Source organism: Poromitra crassiceps (assembly GCF_964638095.1).
Source record: "Poromitra crassiceps genome assembly, chromosome: 23".
NCBI classification, from domain to species: Eukaryota; Metazoa; Chordata; class Actinopteri; order Beryciformes; family Melamphaidae; genus Poromitra; species Poromitra crassiceps.
In genome coordinates, this window is record NC_139639.1 from 16,103,498 (window position 1) to 16,127,464 (window position 23,967).

At 47.5% G+C, this 23,967-nt stretch overlaps 3 protein-coding genes across 3 annotated transcripts in view; 1 reads left to right on the forward strand and 2 right to left on the reverse strand.

Moving 5' to 3' along the window:
- The window catches only part of LOC310796775 (protein zyg-11 homolog), a gene marked incomplete at both ends in the record, with an annotated part of 36,702 nt that extends 30,930 nt beyond the window's left edge, over positions 1 to 5,772 (reverse strand). The window contains 4 exons of the mRNA XM_083659010.1: positions 482 to 622; positions 930 to 1,726; positions 2,655 to 2,820; positions 5,680 to 5,772. Coding sequence (XP_083515136.1) covers positions 482 to 622; positions 930 to 1,726; positions 2,655 to 2,820; positions 5,680 to 5,772 — 1,197 coding nt within the window. The remainder of the gene's footprint in view (positions 1 to 481; positions 623 to 929; positions 1,727 to 2,654; positions 2,821 to 5,679) is intronic.
- Positions 5,773 to 6,766: 994 nt separating this feature from the next.
- On the forward strand, positions 6,767 to 17,286 carry angptl1b (angiopoietin-like 1b). Its single transcript, XM_083659660.1, has 5 exons — positions 6,767 to 6,906; positions 10,394 to 11,242; positions 13,197 to 13,390; positions 14,681 to 14,951; positions 15,174 to 17,286. The coding sequence occupies exons 2-5, from the start codon at positions 10,429 to 10,431 to the stop codon at positions 15,359 to 15,361; spliced, it is 1,467 nt and encodes a 488-aa protein (XP_083515786.1). The 5' UTR covers positions 6,767 to 6,906; positions 10,394 to 10,428; the 3' UTR covers positions 15,362 to 17,286.
- A 3,222-nt stretch (positions 17,287 to 20,508) lies between these two features.
- Positions 20,509 to 21,957, reverse strand: LOC310796776 (nuclear factor 7, brain-like; the record flags this gene model as incomplete). Its single annotated transcript, XM_083659011.1, has 1 exon — positions 20,509 to 21,957. The coding sequence occupies one exon, from the start codon at positions 21,955 to 21,957 to the stop codon at positions 20,509 to 20,511; it is 1,449 nt and encodes a 482-aa protein (XP_083515137.1).
- Positions 21,958 to 23,967: the final 2,010 nt, after the last annotated feature.

A 23,967-nucleotide genomic window follows, 5' to 3' on the forward strand; every position in this document is an offset into this window, starting at 1 on the left:
CGCCTCCCGGAGCCCTGGCCGAGAGCTCCGATGAAGCCCCTGCGACTCTGGTCATATTTACGCTGCGTGCCTCAAAGTGTGCTCCATCCGCAATCCACCATGCAAGTTTGCAATCCCGCACCGCCAGCAATCAGCGCGACAACGAAAGCGCCTCCGCCAATCCATTTTCATGAGAATGGAAATGGATCACACTGCTTTTTGCTTGCCTTCCTACTTCCTTGTCGCCACTTAGTGGGTCGGTGGAATGGGTTGTACACGTTGTACACGTCCAATACTTATATAAGAGATGTAAAAGGGTTAGATGCACAACCCACCGTCAAAAAAAAAAAATCGATGCCAACGACGTGTTTACACGTCGCTGGCAGTCAACAGCTGGATTCTGAAAACGTGTTTACACGTCGTTGGCAGTGAACGTGTTAATAATAATGACCCAGCTGTCCCTTGTGAGGAGAGCAGAGCAGAGCGGATGGGACTGTGGTACCTTGAGGATATCTGGTCGGGGTTTGTCTATGTCCATCGTCAGATTGTACAGATGGACAAGAGCCTCTCGTATGAAGCACTCCCTCTCATGGTACCTTCTCAAGGCCTCACACAGCTGGCTCTCAGTAGCCTCTCCAGTCACCTGGACATGCACAGCAGAGCAAGAGATGAGAGACAGGAAGTACAGTACGATACACAGTGCAACAACGACAATATATGAAGCATATGCAACAGAGAAGCTTCTGTCTACTGTATAACCATAACATTCTCTGATATCTTCACATCTCTAATTACATCAGAACAGGAAGCACATATCTTATTGTGTATTGTTGGAATGAAATACATATGAGTGAAACTCTATTATGCTCGATGCCAGGGCTAGATCCTCAGAAATAATGCCACAGATTCTCAGAAATGAAGTTACTGGAATGAAACACAGCCTTGGTTACTTGTAAGTTTTTCCGCGTAGAGAAGACATCACAGGAGCTAACTCCAGTGGCCACCAGGCCCAGGAAGACCAGCCCGCTCCTGGCCTCCACAAACGCACTGACCGCCCCCTCTGTGATCCTCTTACGCCCCGACACGTCGAGAGAAACCAGGGCAGGGAGGAGCTCGGGACTCCCTTCCAGGAGCTGCCGCACTATCTCATCGCCCTCCTTCCCGTTGCCATCGTCCACGGACATCTCTGCCAAGTGGTCGTCCGAAAAGTCCAGATGCCTGAGAGAGCGAAGCTGGCTGACGACAAAGAGCAGCCTGGCGGGCGACATATCCAGCTGCCGCAGCCTGTGTGCGATCAGAGACCTCAGGGTGCTCCTGCACTCCAGGAGCGCCGTGAGGTCCGAGACGGCGCTGCGGGAGATGTCCAGGCTCTCCAGCTGAGGGAGAGAGCAGATGTCCTCCAGGACGGCGTCGCTCAGGTCCGTGTCAGCCAGGTTGAGCGTCCTCAGGCCCTGTAGGGAACTGAAGCCTACGTCCGCCCCGAGAGACTCCCAGTCCAGATGCAGCCCGGCCACAGATAGCCTCTGCAGGGTGGATCTGCACTCCGGGTTGGAGGCCAGGCCCGAGACGATGTGGGCGCCGGTGAGGCCCCCGGGGGCCCAGGAGGCGTCCAGCTCCTGGAGCCGGTGAGGGCAGAGGGCCAGGCGGAAAGCCTCCGCGGACACCGGACAGCAGCGGATGGAGGCTCGGCGCAGGCGGAGCTCTTTGCTGTTTCGGAAAATCCCCACGGTTCTGTCGTTCAGTCGACCTTACAGGAAGAAAACAGAGGGATGTTGTAGAACGAGCAGCTTATAACCTCAGTTTAGCTACCGTATGCAGCATAGACTTTATCTACCTTTTCAGCTTGACAAAATAGTACCCAGCATACTACAGTAGGTAGTAAACTGATCTAAGTGATATCATGATGGGTTTATGATGGATTAATGCTTTTCTGAGCATATAATTGTTTCTTGTTTTGTTGTTTGCCTTAAAGTATGAGTTCACCCAAAAATGAACATTCAGTCATTATCTACTCACCCCCATGCCGATGGGGGGTGAGTAGTTGATGAGTAGTTGGTGAGTAGTTGTAACAACAATAACAACAACAACAGAATAAAAATCTTCACTATAGCAGGCTACAGTATCCACCACCCATGTTTTTGGAGCACATGGCTAGAGTGAAGATGTTGGTTAAAAATACGGTGTAAATGATGTATTTTCAAGTCCACTTGGCATCTCAGGGCTTGTGGAGACTTCGATTACATCAGGTGAGCAGTATGGAGGCATTTCTTTTTCTTTTCCTCTCTCCCTGTTGTTTTTTTATGTTGTAAAGTTGGACCCCAGCCACCTCAATTGTTTAGGAGAATTCTGCAATGGTGTTTTGCTGTGAAACTCCATTAATGTTGTTTTGTGGAGTAAAAAACTTCCATCAGCATGGGGTGAGTAGATCATGACTGAAGTTTCATTTTTGGGTGAACTTTCCTTTAAGATGATCACTGACTGGACTGACTGGTAATAGTTAACCCCCTTCTTTTCATACACCACTACATCACTGGGATCAAGGCAGACTGTAACATGGTTTGACTTTGACTCTGTGCCTTCCTCCAACTTGACACAGAAGGACCGTGGCACTGCTACATGGTAGCCACAGTGGAACCTCAGCATTTGCAGTCTGATGCGTGCTCCTCCTGGCTTACCCCCAGCTGCCATCTTGTGCAGTAGCTGGTCGGCCATCTCCTGCGGGAGGAGCGGGGCGTGGGTAAGGCGCAGGGAGCCGTCTGCTCGCCGGCTGCACAGAGCGTCCAGGCTGCGGCACACCTGAGCCAGGCACAGGTCACACAGGGCCGGGGGGCCGGAGGCATCCTGAAACACACCAACAGGCAGGCAGACGTCATCATGCTAACAGCTACCGGATTACTATGTAAAATAGTGTAGGTGTAAGGAAGTGCAATGGATTTAATTAGGCATGGAAATCTTTAATTACCTAAAGACTATGTAATAGGTTCGATACCCTACCTGTCTACATTCATAGAGTGTGCACTGCAAAAAAGTTATTTAGTCTATTTTAAAGTCCTAAAATCTTAATTTCCTTAAAATATGTGAATAAAATCTGCCAAAGGGGAGTTGAGGATTTCTCTTGTTTCCAATGCAAATCAACTGGTTTCAACATATTTTTTTAGAATAAAGTGTAATTGACTTGATGGTAGTGCAGTGCAGTGACAGGGTGCTGCCTGTTTCTGACTGGTTTCAAAAATAGTGACACTATTTCTAGAAAACTGCTGAAACAAGTGGAACTGCATTACTAATTGGCTGAATTTCCCTCTGGGTACAATCTTTGAAGGCTGAATATGAGACTCACATTTGACTAGTTAGATGATTCCCCCAGAGAGTGTGTGCAGCAACTTCATTAAAGACATTAGAAACCCCCGAATAACTAAACCGTTATTTCTCTTGGCTCCTCCCCAAGGCAAAACAGAGCCACACTGACATAGGATCTGTCAACGCTGCAGTTTAGTCTAATTTTATCCGCAACAGATGAGGCAATGCGCACACGTAAAGCCCGTTTAAATCACCTAATCTAATCCAACTGATCTCTGTAGGGCAAAGTGGACAAAAGCAAGGCCCTTCAGCAAAAGCTATTCTGTGGCTATGAACATTTGTCTTGGCAGACGGGACGAGAGCACGAAAATAACACAGGCAAGGCGACTTTTAGAAGGGGTGGGAGGAACGTGTGTGTCACTCACCATGTTTAGGAAAGTAAACAATCAAAAGAAGGAAGAAAAAACACAAGAAGGCTCGAAATAGAGATAATTAGACTCTCGGGAACATTTTCAACCAAGCGACAGTATTATTATGGACCATACTCCACTTCATTAAGTGATTCATAAAGTTCTATTAAAGTATTCTTCAGCTCTGACGGTTACATGTTGCTGCTGCTGCATGCTGCTCGTCGATTGTGAAGAACTGTCACAGCAAGGTCGCCTCCTATTGGCCAGTTCCTCTGACGTCAGCAACTGCAGGGTTGCTCTTATGACAGCTTGTTGGTTTGTTCTTTATTTTCTCGCCTGAGCGAAAATAAAAACTTTTTTTTGCTGAGCCCTAGCTGTGAAACCACGTAATCAAAACTGCAGAGGTGGCCTCATTCGTGTGACATCACGTAGGTGGGCGGGGCGAGTATCAAACAGGAAGTTGACTCTGCAACATGCAACACATGAGGTGAGGAAAATGACATAAGCTTTAGCTAGTTTTCATCATAAGGTCATAAAATTGTCAAAGCTATCAGCTATATTGCACAAACCTTTGATGGAAACATGAATATGATGTAGGCATATACTGTAACAAAATCAGTAAAAATGTGTTTATATGTTTCTATTTATGGAATTAGGTTGTTTTTTGGAATATGATATAACCTTCTTTCCTCCTGAAATGGACAGGTAACATGCTCAGTATTACAGAAATGTTTCATGTGTTGGGCTATTTCTTTTTATGGCAACAAAGCTTTAATACACAAGGTGGAAATTCAAAAACTGTCCCAATCACCCTTAATTCTACACTGCAATATAACTTAAAGGGGAACTGCACTTAATCTCACATATATCCAACCAGTGATGTCATTTGTGCATGAGTGACATCACTGGTCCACAACTGAACTCAAATCAACTCTCAATAACTGTCAAACTAAATTAATGCCTGCAAAACTGTTTACAGTTGTTCGGATATGTGAGATTAAGTGCAAAAACAAATCAGCATTATTTTTTGGTGGGGTGTTAAGGAAAGGAAGAGGAGGGTAGGTAACTCGTTTAGCCACAAGGAGGCGCTCACAGAGAGAGCTGGAGACTGGCTCAGTCTCTGGCCTGCAGTAAGTTTTTGAACCCCTTACAGATTACTGTAATAAAAGTTGAAAAGTCTTTTATAGTTTAGAGTTTATTTATAGTGAGAAGTGAATGTTTAATGGTGAACAATCCATCTCTAAATCTAATATAGATATATAGTATAAAGTCTGTCACTATCCCTATCAGTCTTCTTTTTGTTATCACCCTTTATTCAATATGAAACATGAAATAAATCCAGATGGAACTCGGTTATACAGCTCGATTCATCTGTTGCTTCCATAAAAAACTACAAAGAATATGTAATAGGGCCATAAAACAATTTAATTTGTCATAATTCCCTACAGCCTCCACTCATTTTCCCTCAAGAGCTGGAACACAATAAGACCAGAGTGGGACTTTTTGAAAATGTATTGCGGTTACAGAAAATTCATTTCCAGGCATGGATTTGGCATGTAATGTCTTTTCTCCGCTTCTTTCAGGAACCTCCTCCTCCTCCCAACACATGTTCTCCTATATATCATTTATTTAGATAGGACGACCTTTACTACTGTATATACAGACGACCACCATGGAGACTCACTCACACATTGTCTCTCTCTCTCATACACGCACGCACACACGCACGCACACTCACTCACTCACTCACTCACTCACTCACTCACACACACACTGTGTGTCTCTCTCACACACACACGCACGCATGCACACACATATTTCGGACACAAACACACTTACAGTAAATGCACGCGTACACACGCACGCACACACACACACACACACACACACACACACACACACACACACACACACACACACTCTCTCTCTCTCTCTCTCTCTCTCTCTCTCTCTCTCTCTCTCTCTCTCACTGGCATACACGCACATCTCTGACTGTCCATGCCTCGAAGCGATTCTGTCCTCCCACTTCCCAGCAGAGAATCCCCAAAGCATCAAAGCCGACAACTTCCTCTATAATCCAAAACATTTAGCCGAGAGGCCGTCTCGTTGCCTGCAAAGACCTCTGCATGTTGTCCTCATAAGCAAATAAACACAGCTGCCAATAGCTGTTGGACGGCCACAAGAGACACCCACACACACGCACATATCCTGGTGGAACAAAACCCAGGGGAAGCGCTCCCCTCCAGAACAGACTTCCTATTATTATCGTTATGAAGCTACTGGATCACTCCGTCATTAGATTAGGGCTGATCCAAAACAGCTTGGTGACGGCCGGGGGAGTGAGAGAGGGAGTGAGAGAGAGAGAGAAAGAGAGAGAGAGAGAGAAATGGTTCACCGTGGTTGCATGAATGAGTGTGTGTGTGTGTGTGTGTGTGAGAGAGAGAGGGAGAGAGAGAGTTTAAGTGTGTGTCATCAACTTCTTCTCAGATTGATGGAACGCTTATACTGTATCTACAAGGCTGAGTGAGGGACAGATGGCCTTAGTTTGCATGGGAGACAAACTAAGCCCAGCAAGACCTTATGTGATTTAAACCCTGACAGCTGAAATTGTGTGTATTGTGTGTGTGTGTGTGTGTGTGTGTGTGTGTGTGTGTGTGTGTGTGGGTGTGGGTGTGGGTGTGTGTGTCTGTGTGTATTGTGTGTGTGTGTGTGTGTGTGTGCGTGCGCGTGCGCGTACGCGTGCGCGTGCGTGTGTGTAGTGTGTGTGATCTAAGTGTCAGTGTCATCGCCACACACTCGCCGACTCCAGGCCAATCACATTGTATCACCTCATTTCTCAACTACTTTTTTGTTTGCATTGCAACCTTATATTAGGAGGAGCCCCAGCTGCCTGAACTGTACACATGACATCAGAGGAGGGAGGCGGGGCCAGCTCTCCTCAAACCTCGCTGAAAATCCCACCATCAGCCTCCCCCAACCAACCCATCCACCCCTCCACCCCCCCCCCTTGTTTGCCCACTGTGTATGGAGGACCACCCTCTCTACTATTCTCTTAGCGGAGCGTGTTTGCTTGTGCCATAGCTGCATGCAGGCCTGCATTCTCAATGAGACCAAAGGCAGAGGAGGGAGAGCGAGAGTGAGGCCAGGAGAATGGAGAGCAGGAGGAAACACAACTGAGAGAGCAAGCTGGACCTCTGACTGTACTGACCCACTGACACAGGTAAGACTTGTTACACTTCTGTTACTGTGTAGTGACTGATATGACATTTCTATTGTTATTCTTTCTGGGAAGGTATTCCAACTGCTGAAGTGTTAACATTTTTCATGATCATCATCATCACTCTAAATAACTCGTTGGAATTCATTGAGCTGTCTGGCAAAATAAAGCTCAAATGCAAAGTTGGGGAATTTTTTCTGAAGCCTTAATTATTTACTACATTCAAGTTGGAATGTCCATTTCAGATTTTTCAGGGAAATTGTAGACTTTAATCATTTCTGTATAATTGTGGAATCACTGTCTTATTTCAGCAATACAATGTCATCAATGTATCTGTTAACATCCATCCTTTCCCTCATGTTTTTGTTCCACTGCATGTGTATTTCTACTGTAAACTGCTTGGTCATCTGCAGCATGTGCAAAGATGTTGGATCATTTCCTCCATTCAGTACACAGATCTAATCAGTGGTTCCATCAGAATAGAGCTTGTGGGCTAATTGGCATTGTTCTGGTGGTCTGCTACTGGCCCAGAGCAGCAGTTTGACTGGATACTGGAGGAGACATCCTGAATTCCCATCTGGTTTTATATGTTGAAATAACATTGTGAACACAAAATGCAGTTACCCAGCATTTCCCAGGGAAGAGGTCTTTAATTCCAAATGAAATATTTTAATTGAGGATCTCTCTAATAATAGCAGACCTCAGTGGTGGCACTTATAGCCAGCGGGGCTGATTGGAAGTGTCCTCATGTTCCTCCCGGCGGCTGAGGGGGAAGCCAGCCACCACAAAGTTTGCTGTCTGGTCGGTTGCAAACGTGTGCATTAATATGAATTAGGTGGCTGTGTCTGGTCAGGCCCGGCTCTGAGCAGGGAGAGAGGGGGTGAAAATACCCTTTTAATAAGTTGTCAAAAAAAAGTCTCCTGCGGCCGACTTGATGAAGACCAGTAGGGTGTTAACGACAGACCGCGTCCCAGCGGTAATAAGGGAATGGGATTGGCGGAGACACACACTGAGAGCTCTGTGTAAACAATGTCACTGGTGGGAGGAGGAGGAGGGGGGGGGGGGGGGGGGGGGTGCTGCCTGTGAGATTCATATTGTGTGGAAGTGGAGCCACGCAGGCCAGCCAATCAATCGCCGAGGCCGAGTTCTGGCGGGTGATGAGCTGTGATTAAGGAGAGAAAGGGAAAACTAGTGCTCTCTGGGTAATAATAATGCCAAGGTGTTGTTGAGCTGTGACACATGGTCTGACTTCTTGAGAATCCCCTTTTTCCTCGACTGTCAGCAACTCGCTCTTTATAATGTTAAGAAGCAAAACATGCTGCAGCTTTGCTGCTCCCACAACATTTTGTTCCCATATGTTGCGTCTAAAAAAGCCGAGCCGGTCGTTTGGAGGAGTTTTAGAAATCGTGCGCTCCAGAACGTCTCTAAGCCAAATGAAGTATTAAAGGAAAGTTAATGTTGGCTCGGGCGCCTTTTCTGTCAATAACTCATTGTGCTTTATGAAAACACAAAAACTTGATATCATCTGTTTTCTTTGAGGCGAGCGTGTTTTTCCCCTTTTGACAATGATAAAAGGCCACGATTGTGCTACAGCAGCAGTTTGGACTTAGGTAATGCTCTGGGATCTGTCCCATTAACTGTGGTCGGGACTCCTCGGTGCAAGCAAACATCAAGAAGAGACCGCAGAGATGATTCAAAGCCCCTGCTGTCTCTGTCTTGCACTCATCTCGTCCTTCTTCTTCTTCTTCCTTGGCATCTGTTAAAGTCCTCAGAGGATTTGTTTGATGACCATCGATGTGAAGTGGGTCATATTGTGCGGCTGTCAAAAGTGTTGGATGAAGGTTATTTAACCTCCTTGGTCATATCCTCCACAGACTGCCTTCTGGTCGGGACTGCCTGGGCCCGAGTGCCAGAATCAGTCGTTGGTTGGCCCGCCATTAGCTCCACTTCCAATGCCAAGCCCAGCTATTGAATGTGGAAGGAGGGATCTTTCACTTAGCGTGCATTTTTGTACGTCACCCGCCTCTGTTCCATTCGTTGTGCTGTCAAAAGCAATAAGATCAAAACACAAGCTTCCCTTCCAAAAATAGACCAGGGAAACCAGGGACTCCTGCTTCTCCTGCAGCTTCTCACACACATCAGACTATTTCATTTACCAAATTCAGATATATCCCATTTACCATTTAAGTTAAAATGAGTCGGTGAAGGCCAGTGATAACCTGCTGCTGACTTCTGCCATTGCGCTCAAGATTGATATCGTCCTCCGCGGAGACATGGGTTCAGTTCCCGGCAGCGGTACTTCTGGCCTGGTCAGACGCTCCTACAGACACAATTGGCCGTGTCTGAGGGTTCGGAAGCTGGTGGGGTATGAGTTCTGGTCGCTACACTAGCGCCTCCTCTGGTCGGTCGGGCGCCTGTTCGGGAAGGGGGGGGGGGGGGGGTAGTGTGCTCGTCCCACGCACTACGTCCTACCAGTGGAACTCCTCGCTGTCAGGTGAAAAGAAGCGGCTGGCGACTGCATAATGTATTGGAGGAAGCATGTGCTAGTCTACAACTCTACACCCAGATCGGCAGAGGGTATAATGGAGCAACGACCGGGACAGCAGGGGGAATTGGCCAAGTACAATTGGGGAGAAAATGGGAGAGAAATCCTGAAAAAAAAGATTGATAATAACCTAATCCTTCTCCTCGTGAAACTATCACAGACCGACAGGGGATGTTTATGCCATTAGAGGAGCAGATTCAGTTTTGTCTGAGGCGGTGGCCAAATGTAAATTCCATTTTCTACAAACTGTTTTCATTGTCCGTTCCATCTTTTGAGAGACGTGATGCTTTGTGACGTCAGTTCTCCACGCAGACCAATGTGGCTTTGCTGAAAGACGGCAGGAGAGATTTGAGGAAGCTGCGGGGGGATTCTACACTAATATGAAAAGCAGATCCTGGCATGTGCACACGCCCGGACACCTGATCCAGACGCGGTGTGGCCCATAACAAGAGACAATCCATGAGGGAATGCACCGAGAATATGAGTCGTGATAACAGATTTGAGCCGGGGGCGGCACTGAGCCATAGAGGAACCATGAGACACAGCTCGCCAAAAGGCCTGCATACTGATGTGTGAGGGTCATGCCTGCTCCTGCCTGCCATAGTCTGCTCGTTTTCACTTCTCATTCGAACCATCATCTGCTCCATAATGAAGCTGGACCCTTGTGTTGAGTCCAGATGAACACCAGCTCTCCTCTGTCATTTCAGCACTTGCTCTTTGAGTGTTTAAGCTTTGCAGGTCTCATGGTTACATTGGACTCTATTGGATTAGAAGAGAAAAGAAAACATCTGTATTCAAGTGCAGACTACCAGTGATGTGTCTAAAAGGAAACTGAACAAAATGTGCAGAGTGACTTATTATAGCAAAAAAGAAAAATGATAACCTCATAGTTGGACCAAGTAAGGTACTGTATAATGGCCCAATTCTCCTCTGTCTTTATTGTAGATCTTTAGCTCGCTTTGGTGGTGAAGAGAGGAAGAATGGAAGCTGGAGTGTGGAGCCTATTTGTCCTGTTTGGTCTGACCCTCTGGAGTAGCGGAGAGGGCCTCGCCAAGGACCACCCCATCCTCTCCCGGGTACGAAGGGCTCCGGCCAACAATGGCGACTCTAAGAAGTGCTCCTACACCTTCCTGGTCCCCGAGCAGAAGATCACAGGTCCCATCTGCGCCGCCCGGGGCTACTCCACCGACAAGGACCGCGTGACGCGGCTGGACGTGGCCTCGGTGCGCGACCTGCTGTCCAAGCAGCGGCGGGAGATGGAGACGCTGAAGCTGGTGGTGGACGTGGACGGCAACATGGTGAACGAGATGAAGCTCCTGCGGAAGGAGAGCAGGAATATGAACTCCAGGGTGACGCAGCTCTACATGCAGCTGCTGCACGAGATCATCCGCAAGAGGGACAACTCCCTGGAGCTGGCACAGCTGGAGACGCGCATCCTCAACGCCACCGCCGAGTCGCTGCGCCTGGCGTCCCGGTACCGGGAGCTGGAGACCCGGTACGCGGCGATGTCCGCGGTGGTGAACAACCAGTCGGTGCTAATCGGAGCCCTGGAGGAGCGCTGTATGCAGGTGTACGGGAACGGCCGCAGGCACGAGCAGCCGCCCTTGGGGCCCCCGCTGGTGCAGGTGGTGCCCGAGAACATTCCTGTCAAGGTGCCACCTTTCACCAATGAGATCCAGAGGGACAACACCCGCGCGTTTGCCCGCGAGAGGGGCTCTCGCTCCGGGCCGTCACCCACAGGCAGCACTACCCTGGAAGTCCAGAAACCTCTTCCAGGAAACTTCAGCACTGAAGGTGAGAGAGGGCAGCAGCCGGTGAGTGAGTGAGTGAGTGAGTGAGTGAGTGAGTGAGTGGGTGAGTGATTGAGTGAGTGAGTGAGTGAGTGAGTGAGTGAGTGAGTGAGTGAGTGAGTGAGTGAGTGAGTGCATGCGTGCGTGCCTATTAGCTGAGTATGAGTATGAAGGTTGGGTGATAAATTTGGACTGGGCTACAATTCTGCTGTCTAAAGCAGCGGTTCCCAACCTTTTCCAAGTCAAGGCCCACTTGAATATCTCAGCCCACATCCGGCCCACAGTACTGAGGCAAAATAATGTGTTCTCAGAGCACCTGTTTATTTTAACAATAAAAGGAGCTGTCCATCAGCACCACCCAGAAGCTAAAAGTGAGGGGCTGTCTGCAATAGACTAATGATATATGTATATATATATATATATATATATATATATATATACACTGTATATATATAATATACTGTATATATATATATATATAATATACTGTATATATATAATATACTGTATATATATAATATACTGTATATATATAATATATATATATATATATATATATATATATATTATATTTATTTATGTATTTATTTATGTATTTATTCATTCATTCATTCATTTGCTCACCCATTCATCATCCATCCACTCATAATCCAAAACAGGTGTGGTAGAACTTAAACCAGTCATGAGTCAGGCTGCCCGTTCTCTAACAAAACAACCCCTGACTTGTGAGTGAGGCTGCAGGTGGGCCTATGGCCTCACTCTCAAAGGTTAAAGATTTGCATATTCAGCTGGAACCAGGTGCCCCGCTCACCAGAAACAACACAGACCACGATGGAAATAAAAATGCTGTAATGTCTCACTGAAGGTGGGGGGACGTAAAGCAAAGGAAGGCTAAAAAGAAAAAGAAGTAGCCAGTGCGATTTTACTCATCAGCTGAAATTCCTGACACATTTAGATTGTCCCTGCCCAAGAATAATAAAGTGTGTAGGATTTCAGTGCAGCTGTGTATGAAAAAGAATCCTTTGCGAGACTTTTCCATTGCATGTGAGACACAGACAAAACCCAGGCTGGCATGATATGTTCCTGCAAACCACAACGTAGAGCCACTCTGCTTTACCTCATAACCCAAAGGTGGGTGGACTATTTCTAAGTCGAGTGGGGATTATTCCCCCACTAAATAAACCCGCTGCCGCACATCTGCTTGTAATTCAAAATCTTTGAATAATGATGACTTTAAAAGAAGGCAGACATACAGCATTTTAAACAGCGGGCGAATGAGATGTCTAATTTGGCTTGTGTGTTTAAATTCTACGGTTTAAATATAGACACAAATCATTCCTTAATGAATTGACGTAATTATTGCCTTTGCTCCTCTGGTGTTACTGGGAGGACACACAGTAAACAAGTGTGCTTTGTAGACCTGCTGCAGTGTGGTTTTATTAGTGTCTGCTTGTTTGATTTCCCTGCCTGCCTCTCTGTTTCTATGCCATGATGCCATCTTCACAACCTGACGCTGCCAGATGGCTTGTTTTCACATAACCATCTGGGAACGAGTCGTTCGGGAAACCGTTTCAAAGGACGGGCACTTTCAAAAAATACCTGGCAGGTGATTGGATGAACCATCCGTCCATCACGTCTATCACGGGCTCGCTCTCGCTGGCGTCGCATCAAAGCCCGCCCGTAGCTGCCTCATAGGATGCTGATTGGTGCAAACCACTGGTGGTTCAGATTCAAACCAATAGATTGGAGCGTGACCAGATGGATTTGTCACATGATCGTGATCTCATGATCTCACATGAATCCAGCTGCCTCGCAAGGTTTATTATCGTCACTCCTCTGACACCAAAATAAGCTAAAACAAAAGTATTTACAAACGTCTTTTCCCCGGGTCTGATGTATTTATCTTCACATCTGTCTTACTGCCCGTCTCTCTCTCTCTGACCATGCTTTCCTTGCAGGTCCGTACCGAGACTGTCTCGATGCTCAGGAGGCCGGCCACGTTACCAGCGGCATGTACCTGATCAAACCGGACGAAGCGGAGCGGCCCATGCAGGTGTGGTGCGAACAGGGCATGGACAACGGGGGCTGGACCGTCATCCAGAGCAGGCGAGACGGATCGGTGAACTTCTTCAGGAACTGGGATAGCTACAAGGTGAGGACGATAACACTTCCACCGCTCGCTCCCCGTCCCATCTCATTTCTCCCCCTCCTCTCCTCTCCTCTCCTCTCCTCTCTGAACGACGTGTAGAACGAACGTGTGGCTCGTCCAGACACAACATCGGTGTCATCACATGACCTTTCCAGAGGAATCATCTGGGGTCCCGGGGCATATTTCTTCGGGTCAGAACCCTCCAGAACCCTCTCACTTACTGTCAAATATAACGCCCTGTCAGCAGCGTCATTTCGTCCGAGGCCATTTGGTTTTGAGATTCCCATTATGAAACGTTAGATGGGCCAGTAAGGAAGGTATGTTCCACAGCTCAATCTGCAGGCATTTCTCTCCAAAACCGCTACTACTCTGCTGCTTTCCTGGATGGATTGCCGGGGTAGTTGACTGGTTGGCTCGCTCCAGGATACCATATAGGCCCGCTCGCTCATCAAGCTTTTTTTTCTCTCTGTGAGGACAAGATGGAGAGTATCAGCATTGGCAGCCTCGGTGATTCAGTGTTCCATGCAGCCTGGCCAGGCTTGTGCATGTTTAACGGCGAGCTAAATTGCTCTCTCTTCAACATTGATTTGCCTCTGCGCTCTCCCACAAAGCCACCACATGTGTACACACACACACACACGCACACACACACACGCACACACACGCACACACATGCACGCACACACACACACACACACACACAGACACACGCACACACACACACAGCACCAGAGAGGAGGCCCCCCGACTGAAACCCTACATCGTTCATCATCTTCTGGCTCGACCAGTTAATCCCACAATCACAAACCACAACCTTCCCTACGACGTGAAGTGTTCTGGGGGCACGCGGCCAGACGTAGATATTGGCCGCGGTTCTTCGCGCGGCGGGCCAGTATCGCCGTTTAGCCGGGGATCCAAGAGATCTGTAGGGGTTTGAGATGATGAACCAGCGGAGCCTCAGCCTGAAGATTGATTCTCATTTTCCAGCATAAATTTCTGCACCACGTCTGTCTGAGGAATTTCGAAGAGCGAGCGGCGTTTCCTTGCCACAGCGCTTATTGCGTCTCTCTTTCAACATCGGCTTTGTAATTTGTCTTAACTACCGTGGTCATCAAAAAAGGCAATTCACAGTTACACTGATACAATCCCATGGCCCCTTCTTCCAATTAGGAGGTTTTAAGTTCCTAAACAACTCTGGTGTTTCTAAACTCCGCAGAATACCACACAACAAACAACTCACAGGACTTCCTGTAATCTTCCTGTAAACCTCCCTTGTAATCTCTTCCGACTCAGAGTGGCTTCGGCAACATAGACGGGGAGTACTGGCTCGGTCTGCAAGGCATCTACAAAATGGGGAGGCAGGGCGACTACAAGCTGCTGGTGGAGATGGAGGACTGGATGGGCAAGAAGGTGTACGCTCAGTACAGCAGCTTCCACCTGGAGCCAGAGAGCGAGGGCTACCGCCTGAGGCTGGGCACCTACCAGGGCAACGCCGGCGACTCGTTCAGCAGCCACAACGGCAAACAGTTCACGACCCTGGACCGCGACAAGGACGCCTTCTCAGGTAGATGATGCTGGTGGTGCTCCTGTGCCAGTGTTGTGGCCTCTTTTGTGTGTCTGTTTTCCCGAGTTTTGAAAAACGTCTCTGTTTTGTGTTGTCTGAAGACCACAATTATTCATCTGCGGTTGCGTGAAATCATTTCTTGTATGAAAGCCATACTGTAGTAGTACTTGGGGTACTTCACAGAGTTGACATCACACATTCTTCTACCCCCCCCCAACACAGGCAACTGTGCCCACTTCCACAAAGGAGGCTGGTGGTACAACGGCTGTGGGCAGGCCAACCTGAACGGTGTGTGGTACAGCGGAGGGGTCTACCGCAGCAAGTTCCAGGACGGGATCTTCTGGGCCGACTACGGCGGAGGCTTCTACTCCATGAAGACCGTCCGCATAATGATCAGGCCCATCGACTGAGGAGATGCTGTGAGCCAGGCTGGTGGAGGAGAGGGCATACTTGGACCTCACTCCCAATTGTAATTACAGTATATGTCAATTAGTAATTGGCTGAATAGAGGGCTCAGTGATCCCAGGACTAAGGTGGACATACTGTAAGTCTACGGAGATGACCAACCCAGCGATTGGAACGGCCTCCTGTAGCAGACATGGACTCTGTATGGACATTATGTTCTTTATATCATACTAGATGAAGAGGTAGACAGAGTTAGGAGATGTTTAAAAGACTATTTAAAAGCCATATGAAGTCGCTCCTTTAACCACCATGTGTGAATATCTATGATAGTCAGTGGGAATTAGAGGAGAACTTCACCGAAGAACAATGCCGATTTCTTTTGCACATGATCTCACACATATCCAAAAACGGTCAACAGTTTTGCAGCCATTCATTTAGTTTGACAGTTATTGAGAGTTTATTTGAGTTAGAGTTGATGCCAGTGATGATGTCATTTGTGCATGAATGACATCACTGGCAACAGCTTTAACTCAAATCAACCCTCAATAACTGTCAAACTGTTTATTTTCCAAGAGGGCAATTTCTAAGTCTCGAGCTATCTTAAAATGTCCCTTTCACCCTCTGTATGGTGAACTGGAGCTCCTTCCCTCTGGACAGAGATACCAAAGGCCAAGTCTAACAGGCTGAAAAATGCATTTATCTTTCCAGGCCATCAAAGTGTTAAATGCCCCTGAGGACTCAGCCGATGAGTTTCCCATGTAACTAGGCTACTGGGGGGCGAATGATGGTTTTAGTGCTGGCCGCACACACGCTGTTTCTGTTTGCCACTTGAAGTATTCGTGTATTTTAGATTATTTTTGAAACTGAGTCTGTGTGCCTATGTTTCTTTGTGTTCTCTGTTTTCACCTGGCTGCACGATCAATTTCCCCTCAGGGACGATAAAGTTGACTTGAACTTGAACTACAGTTTTCGGATATGCGTGAGTGAGAGATCATGTGCAAAATAAATCAAGCGTTGTTTTTCGGTGAACTTCTCCTTTAAGAATAACTGCCTGTGCGGCTTACCAGAGGTTTTCAGATGTGTTGCACAGCAACATAATGTAAGCTATCTGGCCTGATTAAGAAGCAGCAGTGTTTTCCTCATTAGCAGAAAGAGAAACCCAACCCATGTAGAGGAGGTGCCACCTCCTGGAAGAATTCCACTGGTATTGATTTCATTCATAAGCTTTAGTGTCACCGGGTCTAAATGCGGGTCTTTCTACCTCGCCAAGAAAAACATCTGGGGGAAACACTCACACACGCTCTTCGGGCTGTGCTATAGTTGCTAGGAGCTGGAAAAGAGATTATGCAGCCTGGTATGTATGAGTATGTATATGACTGTAGGCCTATCGTATTACCACTCACTAATAAGAGCTAAAATTATCACACCAACCACTTAATGAGTTGGAGAAATGAAGGTGATCTACATGTTTTATGTACAAGACTGTTCATTTGATTGTGCAAAAACAGTGCCGGTTTTATGTCTTCTCCTTATTTCCAATGACCTATTTTACCGTATTTTTTTGGAACTACTTTTTCCTAATGCAGATTGCCAGAAATGTTGGATAATTTATGTGTACAATTAGCTATCATAACAGTCGAAACGGACCAGGCGTCCTGAGGAAATAGTAAACGATCCTATGGAAAAGAGAGAGAGTGAGAGGTCGTCTTCTCTGTATTTATGACAATCATTCTCAAAGTGTGCTGCTTGCGCGGCTGATAAGGTATGGAAATTGCTGTTATATGTTTTTCTCATTTTGCTGATGATTAAATTTCAATGAGTCTTGGGGAAAACAAGCATTGTTGAGGGGAAAAAAAGATGGAATTACGTTTTGTTTTGAGTGGTTTTGGAGCATGAAAAATATGCCGACCAAGCGGGTTGAGAGTTATAGGCATTTGGGACAGACAACGAGAAACACATTGCTGAAAGCCAGACAGGATGGAGAGAAAGAGGGAGAGGGGAAAGGAAAAGAGAGGAGAGGGGAGGGGACGAACTGGGATGGAACTGGTCCAAATTTCCAGCGTTATTTTTTTCCTCCCTCTTCCTTTTAAATACAGAGAAATTTACATTCTTTCCACACAAAAGTGCTTGAACTGTTTTTTTTTTATAAATACGGTATCTTTCATTGAAAAAGTCACAGCTCCCTGTAGTCTGTAATCACCGGTAGGAAGGGAAGGCTCCATCCCAGGGGCGAAGCGAAATCATCCCAGAGGAGGAGAGGGGGCAGGGATGCAAATCCTCCCAGAGGAGGAGAGGGGGCAGGGGTGCAAATCATCCCAGAGGGGGCAGGGGGGCTAACCATCCCAGAGGGGGCAGGGGGGGCTAACCGTCCCAGAGGAGGATAGGGGGCATGGGGGGGCTAACCATCCCAGAGGAGGAGGACAGGGGGGGGGCTAACCATCCCAGAGGAGGAGAGGGGGCAGGGGGGGCTAACCATCCCAGAGGAGGAGAGGGCGCAGGGGTGGGCTAACCATCCCAGAGGGGGCAGGCGGGCTAACCATCCCAGAGGAGAGGGGGCAGGTGGGGGGATGCTGAAGGAGTCGGTCTGCTCTCAAAAACAGCCCTGCATCCCCAGCACACATGAAAAGCCAAACGTCCTTTTGGTCCCGTCCCTGAAAATACTCTCATTGCACGTTTTCTCTTATTGACCGCAATGGCCATCACACCCAAACATCTTCAAAGCAAGAAAACAGCACAAGGATAGCGGTCAGCCCCATTTGGACACTTTAAACACTTATAAAGTAATTATGGACATGTGAAAAACTCCCTAATAAAAAGTGACAATACCATGTTAAAATTAAACCGCTAAGGCAGAAACAGATGACTCCCAAAAACGTCTCTTTTGCATTGCAAAACAGTATTGCACAACAGTCAATAACCGTAGGGTCACTTGAGGGGATATTCTTTCACAAGAACTCCTTTCATCTGCCATGGTGATTTATGCTGTTATCCAAGGCTCTCAATTAGTGCATCGCTCACAGTCATGTTGAGATTAGATGCACTGCGGATTCAAATATTTCCTACTTGTGTGAGAGAGTCATAAACCGAATCCCTGCTCACTCTCCCATAGCGGATTCAGACAGTTCATATGAGTCTTTATGAAAGCAAGGGGTGAAGACACATTCTTTTTCTCCCTCATATTTGCCTTGGTTGGTGAGGTCTATCCTGAATGTGTGTGTGCGGCTGTGTGTGTGTGTGTTTGTGTTTGTGTTTGTGTGCGGCTGTGTGTGTGTGTGTGTGTGTGTGTGTGTGTGTGTGTTTGTGTTTGTGTGCGGCTGTGTGTGTGTGTGTGTGTGTGTGTGTGTGTGTGTGTGTTTGTGTGCGGCTGTGTGTGTGTGTGTGTTTGTGTGCGGCTGTGTGTGCGTGTGTATGCATGTGTACATGTGTCAGTGAGTGTTTGGCTGAAGACGTCTGATGGTGACAGATGAGATGAACACACTGCAAAGACATCTAAACAAGTGGTAACACTTTTCTGTGGATGAGCATGCCAGGGGTGAGTCAGCAGTAGCCTACAAGTCTCTCTCCCTCTCTCTCTCTCTCTCTCTCTCTCTTTCTCTCTCTCTCTCTCTCTCTCTCTGTCTGTCTGTCTCTTCTACCATGCATGAAGCAGAAATTATGACAATGACCTTTAACCTTTAACAGCATAGTCATCAACCTGCAGCTTTCTGAAGTTTATACTCTCATTATTATAGCTTTGTGTGTCTACATACTTGTCTGTGTCTGTGATTTGACATTTTTAGTACAAGTCCAATGATGCAAGTGTACATAATGAGAATGGTTAAGCATGCCCCATCAACCCACATAATCCCTTTTATTAGGGTGTGCACAGCTCAATCAACCGGCCCAATCTCTTTTATTAGGGTGTGCAAAACTTAATGGTCAAGTCTGTAGACAGACGTCCCACCCAACAGGGATACATCTCTTTGTTATTTATCCAAAGAAAGTCAACTGAGCACACTTGAACTGAGCACCCTCAGATGATCCACACATTTCCTCCTGGGACGCGCCCAGTACCCACCCAGCCTTCTACTGTTGGCAACTGAGCAGCTCCACTGGCAGTCGGGGGCTGAGCGTCACCTTCAGTACCCACATTTCCCCCAGCCGGGCCAGGGCTTCGAACCGCCTACGATCCGGTCACAGGCCTGCTCCTCTAACCTCGAGGCCAACCGTCCCCGCGTACTGCCCGCCTGTCTGGGATCCTTCGTCATTCGCACCGCAGGAGCTGGAACCAAAGTCTTCCAATAACTGTGCTCGCCACACACACTGAAGCCTTCACACGTCTTCCCCCCCCCCAGCCTCCTGAGGTATGGAAATGCAAGATTAACCCCACACAGCAGGGCCAAAACCCCCAGGTTGGAACAGAGAAGGTGACATCCTTGGCTCGGGCTGGAGGGACCACACTCAGGCCGTACCACCTCGGATAGCTGGCCAGCCCGGCCCAGGACGGCTGACCCCTGCTGCGGTGTGGTCCTTGGGGGACTGTGTTGGGAGGACTCGGGGGTGAAAGCCTTCTTTGTCATGTGCATTTCACCACCAAAATGGCAGCGGGCCTCGGAAGATTTCTGGACAGACCAGCGAGCTCCACGGCTCACTGGCGTTTGCTAAAAGGCCTGTGCTGTTTGGGAACGTCCGTGAGAGTGAATCATTAGCCCACAAAAGGGCAGTTAGTGTCAAGCAGCAAATCAACGTTAAGGGACGGCCAAGTTGTTTTCTTTCCAAATAAGCACCGGGGCTAATTCCTGTCTTCACCGAGACAGTCAAACAACTCCCTGACGTACTTGCACTCCTGACCGCCGCTCAGACTCGCCGCTCAACTGACACTCGTTTGAGATGGATGGATTTGGGAGGATCTGGGAAGGCTCACTGTGACACTGGTTGAGGTCACCCCTTCCCCCTCACAACTCTAAAAGCACAGGGTGATATTTCATGGAGACGTCAACCGCAGAAGCTAGTGGCGAGGATTAATGCAATTTATTTTAATTGCCCAAAGAAGTTAATCTAAGCACAGAACGTGCTCCAGAGATAACAAACAGAGGAAAACTTGAGCCTGGAGAAGTGTGCTACTCTTCCCCACCGCCAAGTCCCAGCTGCCAGTTAACAGATATTTAGTCTGTTAAAAACCTCTATTACTGTTCATTCGGGGTCTGTGGGGATCAGCTTTCAACAGCACACTTTCATTGTTCATGTGGCTTGATCGTGACAAGTTTATTGACTCTAGACATGGATAGAGTTTCTCAGTGAAAGTGTCTGTGTGACTGCAGATGAGAGTTTTGGTCTCAGAGTCGTAGAAGGACACCTCCCCCCTGTCATAGTCCAACTGGACTCTGATCCTCTGGAGGCTCTTCTTCAGTGGAATCTTCTCACCAAGTATATTAGTGTATTGTCCACTGCGAAGGTCTAAACACCAGATGCCATTTTTTGGTGAGGCAAGTAGCACCCCCTTCCTGTCAACTGAATCTTTTGCCAACCCCACAGTCCAGTTAGGATAGTCTCCCACCTTCACCTCCCAGCTGTGTTTCCCTGAGCTGAAGCCCTCAGAGCCCAGAACATTGAAATACTTAGCATGTCTCTCTGGGTTGTCAGGGAGCTGCTGCCCTGTGTCTCCACGTCTCACACTGGTCAGGTCATCCGACAGATAGAGACAGCGATGTGCAGTGTTTGGGTCCAGAATAACGGGACTGAACGGGACCTTCTCCTTAATCTTCTCCCAGACTGTGAAGGCCAGGTTGCCCAGGTGTTTGGCCACGTCTACCAGCGCTCCTGAGACCAGCTGTGGATCCGGCACGGAGCACTGGGCTCTGGTCTGAGTGGCTTTATAACTGGACAGGAAGGACATGTTGTCTTTCTGCAGGTCTTCTTCTACAGCAGAGATGCTGTCTGACAGAGAGGACATCTTCTCCTGAATCATCTTCATCTCTCTGGCCACAGTCTTCCTCCTCTGCTCCTCTTCCTCCCTCAGAGCCGCCCGTCTGGCCTTCTCTTCCTCTCTCAGGAACTGGTGCAGTTTGTTGAACTCTGCTGAGATCTGGCTCTCTGTGGCCAGCAGCTGCTTCTTGGAGTGCTGATTCACTTCATTGTATTTCTTCTCAGCCTCTTTGTATTTGTCCTTCTTGTCCTGTAGAGACTTTAGGTCAGACTTCAGATGCTCCTTCAGGTCACTGACTCCATCTTCTATAGGAACCACCTTGTGACCGTGGTGTTGAGAGAACTCACAGACCGGACACACAGCTCTCTGTTCCTCCCTACAGAACAAGCTAGGCACTTCTCGATGTTTACAACACACCACCTCCACTTCCTCAGTTTTATCCGTCTCAGATGAGCCAGCTTTCTCTCGGCCAGCACAGGAGTCAGCTAGTTCCTTCAGTGCAAAGTTTACAATTATACCTTTTGAAGATTTTCTTTTGCAAATGGGACAGTTCTTGCGTTTAACCTGTTCCCAGAATTGTTTCAGGCAGGTGTAGCAGAAGCTGTGGCCGCAGCTCAGAGACACAGGATCACTGAATATCTCTGAACACACATGGCAAGTCAAGTCACTTTCCATAATAGCAATTTTCTCAGCCATTTGCTTTGGTGTCTGAATGATCTTTTAGCAAGACTCACCAGATCAAATCCACTCCAACTTGCTTCTTACAATCCTTCAAATGTCTATGTGTGTTTTTCCAGTAGAGATCTCACACCCTGTAATGGCGTCTCCGCTTTGTTCAATGTCAAAGTCTGCTTTTAATTTCACCTGTCTCTGTGTCATGGGTTAACTATGGGTGAATAATGCTGACATCTGATTTTGTGACCAGTGGATGGTGCTGTTGTTGTTGTGGTTCCTTACAGAGTTTAACATTTTACTCTACATTTTATGCATTTACTCAGGCCTGTTCCCTAAGACAGTGGTTCTCAAATGGGGGTCCGGGGACCCTCAGGGGTCCTTGAGGGGGTTCCAGGGCGTCCCCAGCCAAAAGGGGGGTACTTTATTTTCGCTATAATTCCATTCATAAGTAACACAATGATTATTTTGGTCATGGTTTTTATACACTTTCTGTAGTAAAACATCTAAAAGCATCAATCGTATTATCATATGGGGGACCATGTGACAAAATCCTATCAAATGGGGGTCCGTGGTCTAATTTTTGTCAGTTCAGGGGTCCTTCATGTGAAAAAATTTGAGAACCACTGCCCTAAGGAACATAGTGTAGAAAACCTTCCATCCTTTCCGGTCTTGTGCCCTTCGGTCAAGTTGTTGGCATGACAGCCCCTCAGCCTTTATGCATTTAGCCTAGCTTGTTTATGTAGCGAGCATAGTGCTGTGCTGTAAATAAACCTCTCTCTCCTCCATGACACCTTAAGAATCGCTCTAGCCCAAATCTTGGGTAACATCACAGTTGGGCAATTGCAAATGCATTCAACACACACACACACACACACACACACACACACACACACACACAAACAAACACACACACACACACACACACACACACACACACACACACACACACACACACACACACACATACACACAGTGTGCCCGAACTGCCCGAGTGACATCACTTCCAGTTGACCTCTTAGGTGACTTCTTAGGTGACTACATCTTAGGTGACTACAGCACAACTACCTGATGACATCACAGTCGAGCAATTGCGTAACATCATTTCCAGTTGAGTGACATCTGATGTGAGTGACATCACATCAGATAAGATCACAGTCGCTCGAGTGACATCACAGTTGGACAATTGCAAATGCATTCTCGAGTGACATGACTGATGACCATCCATGCTATCACAACTGCCTGATGACATCACAGTCGAGCAATTGCGTGACATCACTTCCAGTTGAGTGACATCACTCGCCAGTGACATCCCTCGCACAAGATGGTTTCGCCCAGGTGACTGCCTAACCCTAACCCCTTCCAGGTGACTACATCTCAGGTGAACTCCAGGTGAACTCTCGTGCTCATACTCACAAAGTCACTCATAGAAGCGGTTGCACCGCTTAATAATAGTTGAGTTTCACACTTCATCACTTGGCTGGGGACGCCCTGCGACTCCCTCAAGGACCGGCCTGGTGGTCCCCAGACCCCACATTGAGAACCACTGGCCTACAAGACGGTTTAGTGTATGTGTGCTGTGTGCACCGGATATTATGATTGCAGTTACTCTGATGAATGGCATGAGTCACGGAGGTCTGTTTGAGGCCACAGGCCATGTGACTCGTGTCTGTCTCTCTGATTGGTCAGATGGAGCCTGAGGACCTATTGGCCTGAACCACTCAGCTGTTTAGTTAAAACAGTGCAAAACAAAGGGGCCTCACACAGCCTCCTCACCCCGCTGAGGAGAAGCATGAGCCACAGAGGACAGAAAAAGGAACAGAGAAAACTTGGCGAAGACGCGTCTTTTCATTCGTCTGCCAGCAACGACGATGGGAAATTTCAATAATGAAAAAGGAAGAAAGTCATCACTTGTGATGGGCGGAAATGGCCTCTTGCATCAGTTGTACATTTATACACCTCTCAGCTGTAACATAAAACATTATTTGTTTGACCTCATATTACTTTTGGTGGTGGAAATTACGCCTCATTGAG